The sequence below is a fragment of the Heloderma suspectum genome, chromosome 7, assembly GCF_057233095.1.
Source record: "Heloderma suspectum isolate Gila_16-S chromosome 7, 16-S_ref, whole genome shotgun sequence".
NCBI lineage: Eukaryota > Metazoa > Chordata > Lepidosauria > Squamata > Helodermatidae > Heloderma > Heloderma suspectum.
The window spans coordinates 98,882,184-98,904,732 of record NC_139464.1 but is presented as its reverse complement, the minus strand read 5'-3'; the positions used below and the strand labels follow the sequence as shown (position 1 = coordinate 98,904,732).

General features: G+C 42.1%; 1 protein-coding gene across 5 annotated transcripts in view; it reads left to right on the top strand.

The window, feature by feature from the left end:
* The window catches only part of TAFA5 (TAFA chemokine like family member 5), a 515,983-nt gene that overhangs the window by 410,123 nt on the left and 83,311 nt on the right, over window positions 1-22,549 (top strand). For all 5 annotated transcript variants that reach the window (XM_084810965.1, XM_084810969.1, XM_084810968.1 and 2 more), the window contains one exon: window positions 3,479-3,606. In XM_084810965.1, coding sequence (XP_084667091.1) covers window positions 3,479-3,606 — 128 coding nt within the window. The remainder of the gene's footprint in view (window positions 1-3,478; window positions 3,607-22,549) is intronic.

Sequence of the window (22,549 nt, the reverse complement as noted above, 5' to 3'; positions counted from 1 at the left end):
GGGGCTATGGAGTGCACAGCGGCAGGGGAAGAGGTGTAGAGGGATAACCCCACCCCCCACAATGGAAGACGGGGGTTTTGTGTGTGGGGGGCAAACTCTATGAGGTTATCTATTGGTCACCCCTCAACAGCCCCAGGACTCTGGGTCAAGACCCTCCTTAAGGCCGGGAGAAATCCCCCTGAAGGACCTCTGCCCTGAGGCCCCCTCCAAACCTCAGGCCAGCTGGCCCCAGAAGCTCAGGCCTAGATGCCCGGAGTCACTGCCACGCTGCAGATCTCGCGGCCCCACAGCCACCCCAAGAGGGAAAGCCTGGGCCAAAAGCTAGGACCGGCCAGGCCTTGAGGCCCAGGTTCACTGGAGTGGGCGCGATCCGGGCTGCCCAGAGCCCAAGGACAAGACAATCGGCCACCCTCTGCTGCCGCCGCCACCACCACAGTAAGAAACCTCGGCCGCTCAGCATCCGGGTGAGGAGAGGCTGAGGCTGCCACCGCCCTCTCAACGCAACCACTGAAGGAGCGAAGAGCTGATCGCCACCGCTGCCTCCCATCAGATATAGCCGCTCCCGCCCAAAGGAGGGAAGGCCGTCGTCAATCGCCTTTCCAAGGCGAGTGTCACCGCCGCCCACGTTCCTCCAGCTGCAGAAGCGCGTTGCACCCGCTCTGCAGCCAGCCACACGTTGGAGAGGCGTTTTGGGAGAGGCACAGAGAGCTTAAGATGGCTCTCCGGCCCCTCCCACCTCCGGTGGCACCACCACAGGCCACCAATTGCAGCCGAGGACGTCAGCTCACCCCACCGGCCCGTAATGGCCCACCACAAGGCCAAGCAAACTGGACTCGTGGTCTGGCATTTTGCAAATCCTGTAATTTAGGTTACCGTGAGAAACAGGATTTCTGAACTTTCTGTCAATTTTTTTCAGGCTTTTATATTTTATAAGTATCTTCTTTTTGAGACTTTAATTTATATGCCAGTTAAACTTTTTCGCCATCATTGTCTTTCATATAGGATAAAAATCTGAGTTCATTAGAAAACTAAGGGCTCAATCCTACGCATGCTTAGACAGAAAAGAAGTTCTACAACTCCCAGCATTCCCCAGCCAGCATGGACTTTTTTTTTGTCTAAACTTATGTAAGATTATGCCCTAATGGTCTGAATCCTCCATATATCTGTGAAATTAATGTTAAGTGAGCTTCATTTCTATTTATTCAAAATAGTGTGTAATCGAGAAGCCTTTTCAATGAGAGCTGGTTTATTATTTTGTTGATATAATTGTTTTTGTGAAGAGGTGAAAATCTAAACATTGGGTTGTATCCAGTTTGGGTCTAACTTACGTTCCATTCATTTCAGTGGGTCTACTCTAAATAAGGCTAACATAGGATACAACTCATTGCTTTTAATCTTGCTTTTTAAAAATATTTTAAGTTTGTTTTGCATGCACTGCATTTCCACACAACTGAATATGTGCACTTTAAGCCTATATAATCTTAAGTGTATATTGCTTCGCATGTATTGCTAGCAAGCAAGTCTTTCTCACCACCAATACTACTGCATGTGCATTCACATAGCTGGATGACACCACTTGAAAATTTTACCAAAGATGTCTAAGTATCTCCAAACCTATATGTAATTTTAGAAAAGAAAGTTGAAGTTATAGGGGGCAGATAAATATAGGTTGTTGGGCTAAAATGAATACAAAAATTAGGAATGTCAGTAGTATTTAGAAGGAAATCATTTTTAATACACTTTTAAAAAATTGACCCAGGGGCTATATAGACTGCAATTAACTGCTTTGATGGCTGTAGCTTTTACAAAACACACAAGATGAAAAATCTTTGGAAATTTCTAGCCCTTTCACAGGACTACAGTCCTTTGGGTTAGAGCCATGAGAGTTTTGTATAGTTTAGAGAATCTCCTAGAATATCACTGAAGAACAGACTGTGATTACTCTACTGCTACTATTTTATCAGCCAAAATAATTGTGCTGAGACAACCTATTGGACACTTTGTTTTGCTAAGTAGTATCACTACTGCTGTAGTCACTTTTCAAATAGCTTTTTGACTTTTATTCTATTTTAAGACTCAGTTCTACAGTGTTCTGAAAGCCTCAGGTGTTAGGGATGCACCCCTCAATCACATTCTGTACTTAGTGTTATAGAGCCATAAGTCCTCTAGGTCTTGTAAAATGGATTGGGAGGGGAACACCTTGCTGCAGGAGATAGCCATATTGCTGTGTTAAATCTTTTTAAAACGAGCCATCTTCCCTTGTTGTGACATATATCTAATGCTACGAAAACACTGACTTTGAAGTACTCAATATATGCAGAAAGAAAAATGTCATTGCATACTTGTTTGCAAATGAATACTCTAAGCCCAGCATACATGTAACATTTCATACTTATTTGCTTCCCTCGCCTCCTCCAGCATGGCTAAAAGGAGGAGTTTGCAAATGCTGGGCTTAGAGTATTAACCAGAAGGAGGTCCTTCTCTTGGTCCCACCATCATCAGAGGCACATTTGGTGGGGATAAAAAGATGGCCTTCTCCATGGCTGCTTCCACCCTCTCTGCTCCCCTTCTGCCAACAGACAAATACATTCTTATTCAAGCAGGCCTTTGGCATGTATTCTGGTCTGTTGCTGAAGTTCTGTTGGGTTGAGCGCTGTTTATTTTTTTAAATTGTTGTGTTTTCAATCAGTTTGTTTCCATGGTTATTTTAACTGAATTTATTTTAATGTTGGTTTTATTATTGTTAGCCGCATTGAGCACCATCAATCCCCACGGGCTGGATAATGTCAGGGGGTAAGATCCTGTACATGAAGCCAGGGGAAGAGCTCTGCTCCCTGATGTCATTGTGTCCCCACCTGATACACTGGCTGGAGCTCCAGCTGGTGCCTCAGTTGGAGAGCCTGCTTTGCTTTCTGTGGACTGTTCTCAACTGGTTCCTAGACTGAGGAAATGGCTGAAGGAGAGCTCCTCCAACCAGCACCTTACTTGGTGAACCGGTTTTATTTTGTCTAGACTTTCCCGTCTAGGGAAAGCACAAGCAGAGTGGGGCTTTGGGGAGAGGAGCCTTGCCTAAGGTGCCACGTGGCCCAGCAGGCCAGACTTAGCTTTCTGAAAAGCCCCCTAGAGGACATAACCAGGACCTCCTCCCTTGGGACTTTCCTGTGCTGCTGACTGCTAAATGCCTGGAAGCTGAGGGAGGGGTTCTTTCTTCTTCTTAAAAGGATGTTTAACAACAACAACAAAATGAAAAGAAAATGCCTCACTCAGCTTCCAGGCACTCAGCAGGCAGCCACACTGGAAAGTCTCAAGAACGGAAGCCCTGTTAAGTCCACTCAACATCCCTGCAAAAGAAGCAGAAAAATGGATGCCTCTTTTGCAGGGAAACAGAGGTTGTGAAAGGGCGGGTGGAGTTTTGGCACAGCACTATGTGAAATACGTGGCTGATCTTTCTGTAATTTTTCTTTTTTGTCATCTACAGCACGCATTATAAAAACAAAACAGTGGTGTGAAATGCTTCCATGTTTAGAAGGAGAAGGCTGTGATTTGCTAATCAATAAATCAGGCTGGACCTGTACACAACCAGGTGGGCGAATAAAGACAACTACGGTAAGCTTTTTCTGTTCTTGCATCCCTCGGTGTTCTGCCTACGCTGTAGGTTTTCTGAGAGAAAAGGTGTGAAAGATCAAACAGGTGTTGAGCTCTACTCATAGAATTCTATACACATCATTAATATTTGTGCATAATTGTATATACTTAGATACCTGCCTATTTTGATTCTATGCTTGGCCACTGTCATGTGTGGGTAACATCTTGATTTGGCTACTGAAAGTGGGTCTGCCTTCGAAGACAGTCAGAAAGTTCAGGTGGTCTAGAATGTGGCAACAGGACATCTGCTCAGTACAAACTTCTGGAAGCATGTGAAACCAGTTTTATGTGAGCACTACCAGTTACCAGTCTGCTTCCAGGCTAAATTTAAAGGTGCTCATTGTCAGTTTTATATCACTAAATGACTGAGTCTGGAATCATTCTCCAATATACCTACATGAAATATTGTTTCAGATGGGAGCCACTGACTGACATGAGATTATCTCTTACTAGAATTAGGTTATTTTTTGTTTTAGTATCTAGATTAAGACATTATTTTCATAGAATGGCTTGCCAGGCCCACTCCAGGAGACTTTTAAAGGTTTATTGAAGATAAACCTGTTCTGCCTGGCTTTCATATAATCCTCTTAGTACAAGTTGGAATTATTTCTTGAGCTGATGTTTTAACTGTTGACATGTTTAATGAAAATAATAATAATAATAGATTTTATGAGGGTGTTGATGTTTTTATTGTGAATTGCTTTGAGTATTATCTGGTGGAAAAGTGAAACATAAATGTAAATATAAATATGAGAATGTCTGTGAATAGATTGGACCAGGTAATCCGGTTTTAGAAAATAAATATCACAATATCAAAGATGTGCTTGAAATCACACCCTGTGTAATAAATTTGGCAAGGGCATCTTGCTGTCTTTATACTACACTTCCCACCTGATCCTGGCTGTCAGTCAGATGGCTAATCACCCTAAGCCACTTACAGAACTTAGCATCCCTGGAACAGGACAGTTTTCATTGGCAGCTGCTTTCCTACCCCCACCCCCATGCCACCCCTGCCTGGAAAATGTATGTACCTCCTTTGCTTCTAGTTCGTTCATGTCTGTCTTCCTGGTCCTACTGGTTCTATGTCATATTTTGTTGCCAAACAGCAAAACACTTCTGCCAAACACTTCTGGTCTTCTTTATAATATGCGAAGAGAAATGAGCATCAAGGTCTATAAAGCAACAATAAAATAGTCTATAAACATCTACAGAGACATCATTATGACTTTAAAATGCATTATTTTGCCCATTTTCTGAGGGCTAAACTAGTTGTGACATTATTCACATCTTTTGGCCTTACATAGTTGGGTGTTTGTTTGTTTTTAACAAATAGCAGGCATGGGGTGAGCTGGATTGGGACTGTGGCATGGGGAGAGGGGACTTTAGCCCTTTCCCCCTGCTGCAGGCTCAGTCAGAATCAGGCCACTTCATGGCTGCTATTTGCAATGGAAAGAAAACTCCCATTGGCCCTGACCCTTCAAATGTGCTATGCTAATTAACTGTATTTGGCTTGGTGGCCAAGTTGTACAGGCTTTTTACTAGAGCTTTCAAGTTATATTATGAACAGAATGGCTTCCCAATGGGCTTCCTAATTATATTTTGTATTAGATTTTCACTTGCCTCAATTCAGTCAGTGATATTATCAAAATACATTTAAAAGATATTTTATGCACAAGCTCAGTTCATACTTAATTTTCACTCACTGTACTGAAAATATATTTGATCCTCTTTCATGCTGATTGTGTTGTGTGTGAATGTGGGAGAGAATGTGAAAAAGAAATCCCTCCAATGTAGGGTTTGCATTCCCATGAACGATTTACCTACAAGCCTATTTAAACCTTTCACATATCAGATACTTTCAGTGAGAATCTGCCTTAGTTTTGATTATTCGATTAACTTGGTTGTTGGCTAATCTACTAATTTTATGCAAAAATTTAAAAATCCCATAGTGTTCTGTTGGTGCATTTATAGACAGACAGATATTGTCAGATCGAATGGTGTCTGAGAAGCAAAGGGCAGCATCCAGTGCTGGCAATCTGTCAGCATTGAACATGTTGCTCTTAGTGGGAAAGACTGCTAGCAAAACAGGAAGCTAGCAATTGCTAGCTCAACCCAGGAAACTAGCCAAAACTACCACTTGTACCACTTCTGGAATGGCACAAGTCAGCTGAACTCCCTTCCACGAGCTCCACTGACTTCTCCCATTCCATAAGTGGTAGTTTTGGCTAGTTTCCAGATGTGCTAGCCAGCGCTAGTTTCCCTTTGTGCTAGTGGTCATTCCTGCTAACACAGCAACAGCATTGGATACTGCCCAAAAAAAATTTTTTAGTTTCCTTGTTAAAACAATCCTGTTTGCAAAACTGTGATAGTGGTAAGCATTGTGTGTCAGTGATTATAAGTGTTTGCAATCAACAGGCCAGAACACACTTCCATTGGGATATTCTGTTCTTATATTGTTCAGCTCATACTGTGAGGGAGGATTTTGGCTTCCTGCATGCTGCTGTAGCATGTGGCAAAATATCCATATGAGCATGAAGGGGAAGGGTTAGTTTCATGCTCTTCCTCTCTTTAAAAAAAATGAGAAAAACCAGGGGTATTGGCATATAAAAACATAACAGCCATGCTGGATCAGACCAAGAGTCCATCTAGTCCAGCATTCTGTTCACACAGTGGCCAACCATCTGTCAACTAGGAATCCACAAGCAGGACATGAATGCAACAGCACCCTCCCACCCATGTTCCCCAGAAACTGGTGTACATAGGCTCACTGCCTCTGGTACTGGAGGTAGCACATAGCCATCAAGACTAGTAGCCATTGATAGCCTTTTCCTCCAGGAATTTGTCTAACCCCCTTTTAAAGCCATCCAAATTGGTGGCATCACTACATCCTGTGGTAGGATTTTTCCAACCATATGATTTGGTTGGAAAAAATAGGAAGGTGGTAACAAATTTCAGACCCTATTGTAATGCGTCAGTTAACTATAGAATGTAAAGTGAGACATTATAAATTGCTGCCTTGTTTATATGTCTACCACTCTGGTGCGTAGGAGAGGGGACAGTTTCATTTCAATAATCTGCATAATATATGCAAGTTGGTATCAGTTTCTTATTAGCAACTGCTTCCTTTCATATATTGAGGATGTAACTTGGCAGTGCGTAAAAGCGAAAATGCACTATTCTGTTGGTGTTACGGGGAGATTAATTTTAGCACCAAGGTGTATATGTATTGTCAATCATCCATCACTACTTAATTGTTACTTAATTAATTTGTTCTTTTACATGATGCAATTTCAAGGAATGGAGCTTAACAGAACACTCATGCTCCAGTTCCTCAGCAGCTAACCTTTTTAAACTTCTGCGGTTTTACTGCTAAATTGGCTGAAGTGGGAAATTACGGAGTATGAAGAAGCTAAGACAGAGCTCATAGTAGATGAAAAGTGTAATTACTCTGACATAGAGCTCAATGCTTTTCTAGTAAAATTTACTAAGGATCTAGCTTCACCAAGGGATGCAACTTTCTTAATAGAGTTTACTTACAGACGAAGCAACTTAGCATTCCCCACCATTAATATAAATGACATGCTGGCTGGTTTGGAAAGGTAATTTGTTCCTTACTCTGAGCTAAACTATAGTTTGTTTCTACTGACAAGAATCTAAGTGAAAGCCCCCCCCCCCCCATCCTGCTATTCATAAAAAGCTTTTTTCCACCATATATAAATCTGTCACTAAGTTCAGTCAGATAAAACATATGGATTTGCCTCCATTCTTGTTTCACTGTGTAATTGGTTGAAAAGATTTAGAAATGAACAGATATGTATCTGATGTAATTGTTAAAGTGTTGGACTGGGACTCGGTCTTCTGTATACGGCCAAAATGGATTGTGGTTACATTCCTGGAACGGACCTCAGTCTAATGACACAAATATTTGTATTGCTACCCAGTCTGAAATTTGAGGACACAGTACCTTTACAGCACCTAAGTAGTTCTTTTGGGTGGAGGCCTGCAAAGAGAAAACACAGGCCTCCCTGAATCAAGGGCTCAGTGACTGTGGGGTAGTGGTAAGGAACCTTCAGCTTAGTGGTAGAGTACAAGCTTTGCTTGCAGAAGGTCCCAATATCCATTTGAAAGGATCTGCTAACACAGTCTTCGTCAACCAGCTGTCCTTTCGATGACTTGAGCTACAACTGCCAACTGCTTGGGATGATAGGAGTTGTAGTCCAATACATCTGGAAGGTACCAGGTTGGGGAAGGTGAGCTAGCAAGTGATATTAAATACACCTGCTGAGATCCTGGAGAGCCAATGCCAGTCAGATCAGACAGTACTGGGGCTTGTTGAAGAAAATACTCTGACCACCTATAAGGCAGTTTCCTACGCAACGTATAGGACCTGTTTCTTAATTTTGTTTCTGAGCCTGTTTTGTATGTTCTTGCCAAGCAAGTTCTAATAACAAACCACAAAGTCCTTCACATATTTTAAACGTAGGAAATTTTACAACGCTTCACTCTTGTGTATTTTGGGGACATATTTGTTTATAAAGTGGCATTTAAAGACTGCAAAAAACAATTCTAAAAGAGAGAAAGCTCCAAGGATCAGCTAGTACAGAAACACGTCAGCAAAACAATCTGTTGAATTGTTTAAATTTTTATGTCCAAAAGGCAGTTCCAATTAACAAGATGGTTTGTGGTATTTGCCTGAACCTCTTGTTAGTCCTATACATTTATTTATATTCCTTCTTCAACCAAATATAAGAAAAAACAAAGCTTCCTCTTGGTCTAATACTGTCTTTAATGTTCGGCAAACTGTGTGCCCAAATCAAAGTCAACATGTGATAAGATATTAATAATAAGCTTAAAAATAGCCACTTCCCTCCTTGCATTTGTTACTACAAATTGCGCCTGGGTAAAAAGGTTCTAGCCAAGAGCTTCTAACACAGCTGTTCTTCAGCCCTTTAAAACATCCCTATAGGGCTGAGTCAGCTTTCATTGCACGTGCATAGATTACTGAATCAGTCTATAGTGCCAGTGCAACTTCTTTTGCTCCAAGCCTGCCATTATTGAAACATTACATTTTAAAACTTTTCTTCTTGCTCTGAAGCTGAGTCACTGGGTGATCAGTATAAATACTAAAGATTAGTAATTAGCTGTTAATTATCTAGTTGTTAGTACAGGAAGAAACTGTTTATGCTTAATGAGGAAGGGGGAAATGGAAGGGAAGCCTGGATGTAGACTTTATATGTACTTTTTTCTGAGGCTTTGCAAAGTTTCCCAGTTCCTGTGTGGGTGTGTATGTCGACAAAATGTACTTTGTACATGCTCAGATGCCATATAGTATGTCAGTGGATTAAACCATGGATTTAACCGTGGCATTAAAGACAAGTGCTGAAACTGAAACTAGCAACCCTTGTCTTAGTATAAGCCCTGGAGGAAGGGGGGAACGTTTACCATTAGCTGCAAATTTTTGCTGACAAAAAAACAGGTGTTGTCTGTAGGTGTCTGCTTGAGCAAAAATGAGGCGGGTATTTTTATTTTGTTGTTTTGCATTTGGCCACTTTATGGAACAGTACTAGAAATTGAAGTATTTTATTGCCTTGCTGTAGTTTTCCTTCATATGTTTCACTTGTGACTTTTAGGAGGTCTTAGAGCAGGGCAACGGGAATTTTTAAAACATTTTTATATTCCCCATGCCAAGGTGTGTATGAGTTTGTTAAGGTTACACACTAGGAGAAGCAGTTTGCATATGTTTACAAGTCCTCCATTTTTATATGCTCCAAGGTGACCCCCTGACTTTTAAGACGTCCTTGTATCCTATAAGGGGGTAGCAGGGCAATCTGGTGAATGCAGCTTCTTTGTTCAGAATAAAGTGGCCAGGTTATTATTTGAGACTTGACATACTTTGCTGATGCTTAAAGATCTTCACTGCCTTTCAGTTTGCTTCTGGATGCAATTCAAATGGCTGTTTTTGACTTATGGGACCAGGGTTTCAGAAGGCCCACATTTTCCTATATAAACCTGCCTCTTTGAGATCACCCATCAAGGGCTTGTTCCCAGTGCATATTGAGGTTGGCTACCAGGGATAAGGCCTTTTCTGTGGCAAGCCCTGCCCAACGGTACAATGCCTACCCAGATTTATTTGCTTAGCTCCCATTGTTTTCCAGGTAAGATGTGCTACATTTTCCTAAGCTTTTTATGGGATTGAAAATTAAATAAAAAAACAAATACTAATAAGGCCTTAATTAATAAGGCCTTTGACCATTCTTGTTTAATTTGATAGAAAAGAAATTACTGTCGAAAAGAAATCCTCATGGGTTGGGTTTGGATTTCTTGGGCTTACCTTACTTAGGAGGTGGCTGAAGAAAAAGCACAAGTGTCCTGTTTTTCATTGTACAATCATCTCTCGGGCAGCCTGTAGCCTCCTCAGGTTCCTACACTTCAGTTAAAGCCCAACTGTAATTCCTCCCATAAGGCCTTTCCAGATCAGGCTGCCTGGGAGGGTAGCAGTGATTAGGTAAGCTCAAAAACGCCACAAACAAGAATTATAAAACACCCTGAGAATGAGGCAGAGCAATGGAAGCCTCTTTCATGGGGGAAGAAAACTTTCAAGAAACTAGAGGACAGATTTTGGCCCAGCACTAACGCTACTTCTTCCCTTCAGCTAGATACAATACTCCCCCACCACCACCACACACACCCCTGCATTGTGGTGGATGCAAAATGGGGCTGGTCTGCCAACACAGTTGATGCTGTTGCAGTACAAAAAACCCCAAACCCCTTATGAAAAAAGAAAGCTGTGTTACAAGCCTTGCCAACAGGGAGCCCTCTGTGAGAAACTGTTGAGAATTTCACCTCCCCCTAGAGAAATTCGGTGAAATTGTCTCCAGATGTCTGCCCATAAATAAGGTGGAGAATTTTGAGAGACCATTTGCGCACAGCTCTACTTCTGTTACAGCCCTATTTAGCGTTTAAAGCAGCATCAAAAGGGGGGGGGAGAGAGAATTACATTTCAATACCACATAATAGGCAAAAATCTATTATAGAGTTGGAAACCAATTGGTTATAAATTTCTATAATAAATAATTAAAATACATTGAACATATGCAATCTATGCACACTTTTTTTGTGCAGCAGATGGATTCTGTGGGCAGGGCTGGGGAGGACTTCAGTATGATGGTACACATATAGCTATTGTAAACACTCAATATGTTTTAGGCTTCTTCATCCCACTGCATGCCAGGCCACTGTGTGAATCAGCCCAAACATTTTTGTCATCTGGTGCTACTAAATTGTCACAAAAAGATTTGTTTATATTTTTAAAACATTTTTAGTATCTTCCTTGTGCTCGAGTAGGTATACAAAAACATTAAAAACAATCACATTTAAATGTGAAATGCAACAGTTTAAAACCATGGCCACAATCAGCAGCATGATATAGCAATTATGATACCCATACACAGTCAGTCCATCACACTGCCCAGGTATCAGCCACCAAAAACAAGTTAGGCTTTTCATTTATTTCTCAACACCGGTGTTTATTTCACAAAGCCAGGCACACAACACGTTCTGGAAGGACATATCATGAGCTTGGAGCTAAAGCTGTAAAGGACCTGTTCTTTGCTGCTGCTGTTTTCACAAAGAGGAAATCTGGATAAGGACTTGATCAGAAGAAATTGGCAGGGGGATTCAAAGGAACGTTTTGCCCATAGGAGAAAGAGTTTTAGCCTGGGACCCTTTCTTTTAGTGTTATGCACATTACTTTAATTTGGTATTTCAGCTATTGCATTTCTGTTCTGATTATAGTTCAAATCCTTCACTGGATCATTCTAAGGGAGCCCTAGGCTGCAATTCTCTACCCACTTACCTGAGAGTAATTCCCACTGACTTACTGCAGATTAGATATGTGCTAATGTGCAGCTCCATGTGTGATCTATCCAGTGCTATGTGTCGCTTGCACAAATGTATTGTGCACTGCATATGAATAAATGGTGATGCATTCATGATATATTTGAACAACCAGAAGTGCAAACGTAGCCTTTATCTTTGATTACTACTATCTCACTAGAAAGATTACCGAAAGTTGATACTGGAAAGTTCTCATTCAGAAGACTTAAATGATTTATAATACAGAAACTATAACCATCAGTACTATTTTTACCTGTATGAATGTGTGTGTAGTTAAGCTGTTATAAGGTCACTGGATACTGTAAAAATATTAAAAAGGCAAGCCACCACCCCAACACTTTTCCTCTGATTTTTATAATCTAAAAATAACACAAACCATTTATTTATTTTTATTAGTCATACCTATGTATACCTTAATAAAATAAAATCTCTAAGTGGTTCACATATAAGTATTAAAAATCACATTTAAAAACACTATTAAAAACAGTTCCAACTACAATAACAATATAGAACAATGCAAAGAACAGAACGATGGAGCAGCATCTGTTTAATTGCTGCTGCTATTATTATTATTATTATTATTATTGTTGTTGTAGTTATTATTATTTGCATTTCTATACCACCCCATAGCCGAAGCTCTCTGGGTTGTTTACAAAAGTTAATTAATTACAAGCTAGAGCAGAGCTTTCCAAACTTTTCATGTTGGTGACACACTTTTTAGACATGCATCATTTCTTGACATGGTAATTCAGTTTTACTAGCAAACCAGAGGTTAAACTATAAGAGATACGGACACATACATAAATTGTAATAACGAAATGTATGGGGATAGAGCATATCTCATGAAAACCTTTCATTTATATTTTTAAAAATATATGATTTGTAAGATAATAACATACATTGTTGTCATTTATCAGTAACAGTATGTAAATATGTGCAAGAAAATGTGAAAAATAAAATTAACTAAAGTATTTACAATACATATTAGGACACATAGGCTCAGATAAGAGCTCAGCTGCAAAAACACATGAAGTAGAGAAGCAAAAGTCCAAGAAAAATGGTGTAAATATATATGTCTCACTACAAGGCAATATTGCTGTAAATATTTGCAATGCCTATGTCCAGAGTCCAGTTCCAGCACTCTCCGGTGGTACACTGCCGGTGGGTGGTTAATCCACAATTACAGCAGAGGAAAAATAAAAATAAATGGCTGAAATCAAAATATAAGTGCCACGTGGTGGGTGGCTTGCTGTTTGCCACATTGGGTTTGGGAGGGTGGCCTCCCTTCAGCCAGCAGCAGGTGGGTTGACTGGGTGACAGCCTGCAGCTGCGCTCACCTGGGTGATTGGGAGCACGCTGATTCTGAGGCTTCTGGCCTCCACTGAGCTCCGTTCCGACTGACCAAGATGGCGGACGGCCTGCTTGGTGCAGTCCCAGGAGGCGTTTTCACCCGCGCGCTACTCTGGCCTGGCTGCGCAGGAGCGCGGTACAGAAGTCCACAAAGGGCGTGCTCGAAATCTCGCAGGGCTGGTGGCCACTGCCACTTCTCCGCGCCGGCATCGGCCAAGCTCTGTTCCCAGGACGGCGCCTCCCCTCCCCTCTCTTCGCCCCATGCCTCTACCTCGCTGTACTGCTCCAACACCACCAATCACGTGCGTCCTACGTCAAGATGCCACATGATCCTAAAGCAGCTAATATTTAAGCCACTAAGCCTTAGCTGCTTTAACATTAGCTGCTTTAGGAAGTTCCGGAGGAAGGGGCCAAGGGAAGCAAACGCGAGTAAGGGAGCTCCGTGGTGCCCTTCCGCACAATTTTCTGCATTTCGCGCAACAAACCTGCACACTGCCGCCGGCTCACTAATGTGTCACGGCACACAGTTTGGAAAGCTCTGAGCTAGAGAAAGCCTGGGTGAACAAGTGCGTTTTCAGGAGGAATTTGAAACATACCGCGTTTTCTGGCTCAAACTGCATGGGGGAGGGTTTTCCAGAGGGTAGGTGCTGCCATTGAGAAGGCTGCATCAAGATATTATGTGGCAATGTTCTTTTGGTCATGGGATGACCAGCAAGGCCATTTAAAATCTTAGATTAAATTGAATATTATGCGAGAAGCTGTTTAAGGGCACCAAAACAGCACACACTGGATGTCATCAAACGGAAAAAGAAAATCAGATGCCAACTTCCTGAATAAGTTGGGAAACTAGAACAATTGGCCTATACTGGAAACTATAGTGAATGCATAGTCCTATGTGATAGGTCTATCACATTATCCTTAGATCTGATGACAATGACAAAGTTCCTGTTAGTTTAGAACAAATTTTAAGAATGAAACTAGGTATCTAAAAGAGGATTTAGAGTAAGAAGAATTTGTTACAAAGGTAATTTGTTACGGACTCTTCTTGCTTTTAATTGTCAAGAGAATGAGGTTTTAGAAAGGGGAGAGAGAGGTTAGAAAGTCTTTGAGGCTGACATGGTAAAGGGAGAAAATTCTCATTTTATTCTCGAAACAATCAATAGCAGGCATTGTTCTGTTTAACTTTAGAGAAAAAGTGCATCATGCTTTAAGGTAATGTTCTATGGACCAGTGACTCTGTCCCTTGTAATTTGCTGGCTGTAATTTCAACTTTGTTCCTTCCACTGTTGATCTCACAGACTAAGAATTGACCCTGTTTTATTACTGAATAAATTGACCCTGTTTTATTACTGTTTCAGCTCCTAGAAATAGTTTCCTTTAAAGCCAGATTCCAGCCATATGACAGAGAAGGATGCCAATCCAAGAAACTCAGAATACTCTCTTTCCAAGCTCCTTTCCCCCCTTGATAGCCGAAATTTTAATCGGGGATAATATGTCTGATGATATGGGGGGGGGGGTCTCCACAGCAACGGGTTTAGTTCGCTCCACACTTTGCTGCGGGTTTTACTTGAGTCGAATCTGCTCCGTCTGGGGACACATGGGGCTTGAAATCCTGGATTATCCCAAAGCTAGCCTGGAGCTCTCGGCAGGTCACACGGCAGTTTACCACAAATTGTTTGGGTGGCTACCGGGTGGAGTCTCATCCACATCATCACTTAGAGAGCCTGTTCCCTTCATCCCATTTACTCCCACTCTTGCCTTGTTCCGCCCTTTCTGCTTTTTCTGGACAGTGTGTGTTAGCGCCAGCCTCTGCAACCTATGCCCAATTCCCCCCCCCATTTTTTAAATTATTGTCCCTCTAAAACCACAGTGATGCAATCGCTACTCCCGTTCTAATGCACTATTTTGCAGTAGTGCTATAGGCAGTATAGGTGTTGCTACAGAAATGAACTATTTCACTATAGTGCAATAGGGATATACTTTAAATGCACAATTGCTGGTTCCCCAGTAACTAGCTCAGGAACTGCGATCTCACCGAGTATATGTATTCCTCACCCCACAGCATTTTTAGCAGTGTAAGCCTAAACCCTGATGAAGTAGTGACTTTGAATGTCCAAGGTCCATACAATTTACAGTCCACATGCGGCTGTGGTTAGTAAAGCTGGAGCGCTTACTTCGGGTTCACAATGTAGCACTAATGTGCTATTTTGACCTTGCACTTTTATGCTTTACTTTTTTAAAAAAGTTAGAGTCTGCCCAGAGCACACCTATACTTTGTGGGGATGGCCACCAGAGTTTAGTGGTAGGCAAGGTGAAGTAAATAGCATGAGGTGGCTCAGAACTCTGACAGCCAGCTGCAAAATGGCAGAAACATTGGGGAAACACAGGCAGGGAAACACCCCTTGACTGGGGTCAGTGAGATCACGGCCAGGTGAAAGACACACCCCTGGACAGGGCTATCATGCTGGAGTAAATGTGGTGGGTTGGTGTACACCTCAACAGAAGAGCAGACAAGCCGAATTAAGGAAAACAATTGGACTAAAAGTAATCTCAGAAAAATTGTTTTTTTTGGCGCAAAACTCTGGGGTGGCTGTGGGATGGCCACAATGTCATGTGCCCCAAATGACCTCCAAACACAGCAAACTTGCAGTAAATCACTTCTGGAGACACCCCCAGGGATATCCATGGTGGTAGTAAAGTCATCAATTAAAATTAATGATATATATGATACAGATGTCTTCAGGCTTCAGCTGGTGCTGGACTGTTCTTCTCATAAGTATGTTCAATTTCAGGTGGTGGTAGTTTCTGTAATAGTGTAATAAACGTGAAGTGGTTTTGCTGTATTGTGTTCAGAATGGTATGAGCTTTACAGTAGTTAATCTATGATAGCTACTTCACACATTCAGGATACTACTTGATGTTCCATCCCCTGATGAACTTGCATATGTATAGAAAAATAGCATCAGAAGGGATCCTGGAGGGCATCTAGTCCATTCCTGGTCAAACCAGGAGGTAACTGCAGCATCCCTGACAGATGCTCATCCAGCCATCTAAATGCATCACTTACATAAAATAACACTGACAACCTGTACCCCCTCCCCCAGTTGTTTTACATTTAATTGCACCACATAATGTGGGCAGGGTTTGCTGATAGAAGTAGCAAATCTGTAATTGTTGACATATAGAGTTCTATGTCTTCAAGCTGAACATTTCAAGGGTGGATTAATAAAACCTGATTTCTGGAGGAAATAGAGAGGGTTCTATCATATTTTTCCAGATGTTGATTTTTTTAATGTTAGATTACTTGTCAGCAATAGTTCAAAAGAGATAGTTTGTATAATGTACCCCACCCTTTTTTTTCTTTCCAGTTATGGGATAGTTTGAGATCATTTTTAAACATCATATGGTATTTGTACCCAGGTAGCCTGCTGTGATTAAATCTATTAAAGGGAAAAATACTTTTTAAATTGTCTAAGCAGCTCTGGTCTTTGGAATATCTTTGCACAGAAACACCAATGAAACATGCCACCATTGCCATTGTTACTATATTTCAACTTGATATTTAGATGCTATAGAAAGGAATGTGCCTAGGGGAGACAATGTAATTTTTATCTTCAGTTTTCACAGTTGAATCTTAATTGTTGTTTTGGATCCATTTGTGCTATTAATGTTTTGTCCCCGTCCCCCCCCCCCAAAAAAAATTCCAAGGTGTAGGATGTTCCTGTCCCTCCATCTTTCCCACATTTGGTTTGTAGTATATAAAGCATTGCCTTGGCTTTTCATTCCCCAAGAACTCCAGTGCTGCTTCAGTTTTTCTTTATTGTGTCACCATCTTAAAACTACACTTCTCCCAATCCTATTTCTTTCTGTAGAATACCTGCCATTATTTTAAAGGGAAAATGTACATCTGAAGATCTGATTTAAAATATCTGATTTAAAGTTGTCATTTCGCTATGTGTTAATTAGTGATGTTTCCAAAGTTTGTCATTATCTCGTTTGTAATACAAGTATTTCCACCTAGCAGTGTTCAGCCATATTGCGAATCAATCATGATTCCCCCCAAAAGGTTCTTCACTGGCTAGGACTATGAAATAGGAGTTTTGTGAAATTCTGAATATATGCATTCAACAGTCCAAAGCCTGCTGCCTTGTAGTTCAGTAATATTAAATCCTTTATTCCTGCTGACACACTTCTTGACTGCTGTGAAACCATGTGAGCTACAAAGCCAGGTGCTTTGTAGAACTACAGTGTTCTTTAATGTTTACCCTTCACTGCTGATCAAAATAAGTCTCAGTTCAGACAAAAGGGAAATAGTGCATTTGCACGTCAAATGATGGTATTAATGTTATTCAGATGGCATAGATATAATCTCCATGTAGTTGTACAAACTACTAACCAAGTAGTGCATTGCATCTTGGGGACAATTAACCAACTGAATGAAAACAATATGACAGAGTTTTCAGAAGCATCAGTCACAAAGTTATTTATTACTTCATTTAACTTATTGGGCTAGATCCAGATATCCACCAGTAGAAAGAAGCAGATGGAATCTGACTCTACTACCCTTTCCTTTCTCTACCAGCCCCAAGAGCCCCTGAAAATGCTCCTCATGGTTCAGGGAACCCTGCTGAGTGGGATGGGTTGTGGGACAGGGACTGAGGGGGATGAAAAAATTCATGTAAAATTAGATGACCTGTGATGCTGAGGGACTCTAGAGACTGGCAAGGAGGTGAGGGGGTGGGGATATCATCTGCCTCTTTCCATGGGCAGATATCTGGATACAACCCCATATGAATTAAGTGTGGCATGCAGAAAAAATGTTCATAATAAGAATCTAAGTCTTGGCCAGCAAGAAAATAGACACTGATTTCCAGAAGAGATAAGACTATCATCATCCTTCTACTGAGAGAAAGATTTCGGTGCATAATCTAACGTAGTCATTACCAGATAAGAGGTTCAACTTGTTAAGAAAGTAGGAAAGAATGGTTGGTGAGTTTAATTTCCAAGAAGTTTTAAGGATGTAACAAGATGGTATGATCTCATTTAATGATAAAATTATAAAAACACTTTTTATTTTTTGCATTGACACCAATAAAAGAATTTGCCATGCAGTACTGCATTAATGAGCACTTATCTGACAACCTGAAATTGTAAATTTGACATAGAGTGCAATGTTATGGAGATCAAAGCCCTCCATCTGCCTGTGCCTTGCAAGAGCCAGGCCAGGCAGGCAGAGGATGGAGGCCATTTTGTTTCCTCTTCCCCCTGAAAAACTACAGCTAGACAGGCCTCTGAGCCTGTCTAGCTCACTTATCGGTGGTGGGTGGAGATGGGTGCTGGAAAGGCCATAGGATTCCAAGCATGTTATTCTAGGGCATACTCAAATCTTGTCCCCTTCTACCACCTTTCTCAGGATGGCACTCTCCCTGTCATTGCACCCCTTGAAGGTGTGATACCCAGAGGAGTTGACTTGCTGCTTGTAGAGATATATACCCTCATAAGAAAATAAGAAGAGCCCTGCTGGATCAGGCCAAGGGTCCATCTAGTCCAGCATTCTGTTCACACAGTGGCCAACCAGCTGTTGACGAGGAACCCACAAACAGGACATAAGCACAACAGCACCCTCCCACCCATGTTCCCCAGCAACTGGTATACATGGCCTCACTGCCTCTGGTACTGGAGGTAGTACCAGACGCTGGAGGTAGTACCCTCCCTGGAAATCTCACTCGTTAGTGGGCCTTGCAGCTCACCCATGGAGGCACTGGCAGCAATGTTGCTTTAAATATCCTCTCTCAGGCCTTGTGTTGTTCCTACCACTGCCTTCATTGCAGATTCTGCCACTGCCCATGGTGAACTTGGAGAGATATACCATGTTCTGGAAATGATGATCACTCCAAAGGGAAGGGTCATCACACTTGGCCAATGTTCCCAGTGGCTCCTGTTTGGCTTCTACTGTGACAAGATAGTGGAGACACTGGGAGATGACATTGGTGTAAATATTTCCTCCACCACTTTGACAGAGTAGAGCGAGTGGCTGCTGCAGCATTGGCAGTAGGCTTGGTGTTTATACTGAGTATAAATCAATAAATAATAATTAATAATAATAATTAACCATCATCCCAGTCCTGATACAAAAATATCAGTTATGCTCTTTGTACCAGATCTGGGTTTCTGGGTTTGTGAGCTGCTCTAGTTTACAAGCTCTAGCCATTACTCATCAAAGGAACAACATAATTTCGCATCAACATTCATAATTTTTTTGTCCAACTTTAATTTTCTCAGAAATGCAAATGAGATAGAGATTGCAAGGTTAGGTAAGTCTTGTAATATAGTCAATAAATAACAGAATATGAATAATATGGACATGTTTCCAAATAGCCAATACATTACATTAACAAAATTGCAGTGCAAATTCTATTATGCATTAGGCCATAAATAGCCTCATAAATCTGTGTCTAGAAAGAAGTGCTTATCAGTAACAAGCATCTCCCTGAAAATCATTTTTAACCCTTTATTCATTGCTTACTCAACAAAGATATAGGGGAAGCCTTTTCTTTTACACAATGACTTGTCCTCTCCCCTCCTCTTTATTGTTGTTCTTGTTGTTCAGTTGTTATAGAATCACAGAATAGTAGGGTTAGAAGGGGCCTACAAGGCCATTGAGTCCAACCCCCTGCTCAGTGCAGGAATCCAAGTCAGGGCATCCCTCACAGATGGCTGTCCAGCCTCATCTTGAATGCCTCCAGTGTGGGAGAGCTAGGGTTGGCGGAGAATTTCTCCCCGAAAGTTCGGGGGGCCGAGCGCCAACGTGTTCGGCCCCCCGAACAAGTTTCGGGGAGAAATTCTCTGCACACACCCCCCCCCCCCGGGACGGGACTTACCTTTGCCGAATGTCCCTCCCGGCGGCGGTTCGTCGGGTCCTCGTCAGGGGCGGGGGCGGCAGCCGATCTTTTGACCGGCTGCCGCCGCCGCCATTCCAATAAAACTAAAAAAAACAAAACGCCCCTGTGATAGGCTACGTGACGATTAACGTAGCCTATCACGGCTAGATTTGCAAAGTCAGCCGTGATAGGCTACGTAAATCATCACGTAGCCTATCACAGGTGACTTTAAAAAAAAAAAAAAAAGCGCGTACGGATAATGGCGGCCCCCATAGGGAGCCGCCATTCCCGTTCCTTATTTGGTCGCTGTAGTCTACGTAAAGATTACGTAGACTACGGCGAAAATAAGGGCAACGCTATTATTCCCACGATCCAGTATTCCAACGATCCACAAGGGATTCGTCAGATTCATCTGGCAGGACTTGTTTTTGACAAATCCATGTTGGCTTCGAGTAATCACTGCATTGTTTTCAAGGTGCTTCCAGATGGATTGCTTCATAATCTGCTCCAGAATTTTCCCAGGGATTGATGTCAGACTGACTGCTCTGCAATTCCCAGGGCCCTCCTTTTTACCCTTTTTGAAGATAGGGACAACATTAGCCCTCCCCCCGTCATCTGGCACTTCCCCTGTCCTCCATGATTTCTCAAAGAGAATAGACAGCGGTTCTGAGAGTTCTTCTGCCAGTTCCTTTATTACTCTAGGATGCAGTTCATCTGGCCCTGGAGATTTAATCATAGAATCATAGAATAGTAGGGCTGGAAGGGGCCCACAAGGCCATCGAGCCCAACCCCCCGCTCAATGCAGGAATCCAAGTCAGAGCATCCCTGACAAATGGCTGTCCAGCCTCGTCTTGAAGGCCTCCAGTGTGGGAGAGCCCACCACCTCCCCAGGTAATTGGTTCCATTGTCGTATTGCTCTGACACTCAGGAAGTTTTTCCTGATGTTCAGCCGGAATCTGGCTTCCTGTAACTTGAGCCCATGATTCCGTGTTCTGCACTCTGGGATGATCAAGAAGAGATCCTGGCCTTCTTCTCTGTGACAACCTTTCAAGTACTTGAAGAGTGCTATCATATCTCCCCTCAGTCTTCTCTTCTCAAGGCTAAACATGTCCAGTTATGTTTGAACTCCTTCCAAGTAATTAGGTGTTCCTTGACCATATGCCTATCGATTTCAAGCTGCAACCCTGCCCCTTCAGCCTGTACTTTGCCTTTGTCGGGGGGGTCATAGACCCTCTTTTGGGAGAAGACTGAGCCAAAGTAGGAATTGAACACCTCTGCCTTTTCTTTGTCATCTGTTATCGTTTTGCCATCCTTATTTAATAGCTGAACCACCACACCAAGTCGTATCCGACTCTTTATGACTCCATGGACCATAGCACGCCAGGCCTTCCTGTCTTCCGCTCTCTCCCAGAGTGTGCTCAAGTTCATATTCATTGCACCGGTGATGCTATCTAGCCATCTTATCCTCTGCCGTCCCCTTCTCCTTTTGCCTTCAGTCTCCTCTTTATATTTATATATAAGATATATATATAGATAAGATAGATATAGAAAGATATATATATATATATATATATATAGAGAGAGAGAGAGAGAGGAAAAAAAAAACAGTTCTGAATACAATATGAATTCAGAGTGATTCTACCAAGGGAAGATGTGACTTTTGTATGGGACATGATATTTCATTAGTAGGAAACATACTGAATCGTTTGTAATGTTCTTGTTGCCATAATATGTTGTTCTCATTTCTTCTATATATGAAATTTTATTTCTGAATTGACTTCGTTTATAGTACAAAAGGTTTCCAAAAATCTCAATGCTTCCATTTTGAAATCACATCGTATATGTGTTGCCACACGACTGGGCTAATAAGCTACTGTGTATAATTCAACCCCCCACCCACCCCCTGTCCTTCTGCAGTACTCCCACCCAAGCAGTGGCGCCATTTCACCTCTCACTTCTAAAGTGCTGGAGGTTTGTAGGATCCGGACAAAACTTCATACACAACTTCCCTCAGTCAGTAGGCACCTGATCCACCATGAAAACCCATGGGTTATCAGAGTGGCTTATTTTGGCCAAATAAGCCACCATGGGTTTAAATATCCCACCAGATGACACAGTAATCCATGATGGGTTAATTAAGCCACTGTGCGTTACTGTGTCGTCTGAACCCAGTCACTGATTTGACACTTCTAATATTTGAGCAAAAGTCACACAACCTGTTATTGATGACTAATTTTAAGTATTCTGTCCACTGTCTCTCAGTCATGGGTATTCTGATGTATCATTTTGGTATCATATTGCCTTCATTCAAATGGCCTACTGATACAGTCCTGGATATTATATATCAGCTGTCAGAGCAGCAGCTCATTGAGGGTATCCCCATTGTCATCACCATTTAAATTAAACTAGGATTCCGGGGGGGGGGAGGAACAGAGAATCCCCAGGATTCCGGGGGGGGGGGGAGGAACAGAGCGCCTCCCCCCCGTCCAGGATTCCGGGGGGAGGGACGGAGTGCCCCCCCCACCATCAACATAATCCGCGAAAGGTAACTGCCTTTCGTACATCCCTAGGCAGAGCAGCTGGGGGAACACTGGAGGGAAAGCCAGCAGAAGCTGGGAAGCATCAGATTTGGGTTGAATTATCCCTAGGGAAAGAAGATGACAATGTTTCTGATTCCCCATAAGCCAGGAGCACATGGTAAAACATGAAAGCCGGTCAAAGAGGCCTAATGGCCATAGCAGAAGATGCACACTCCAGAGACATATGAGGATGCACAC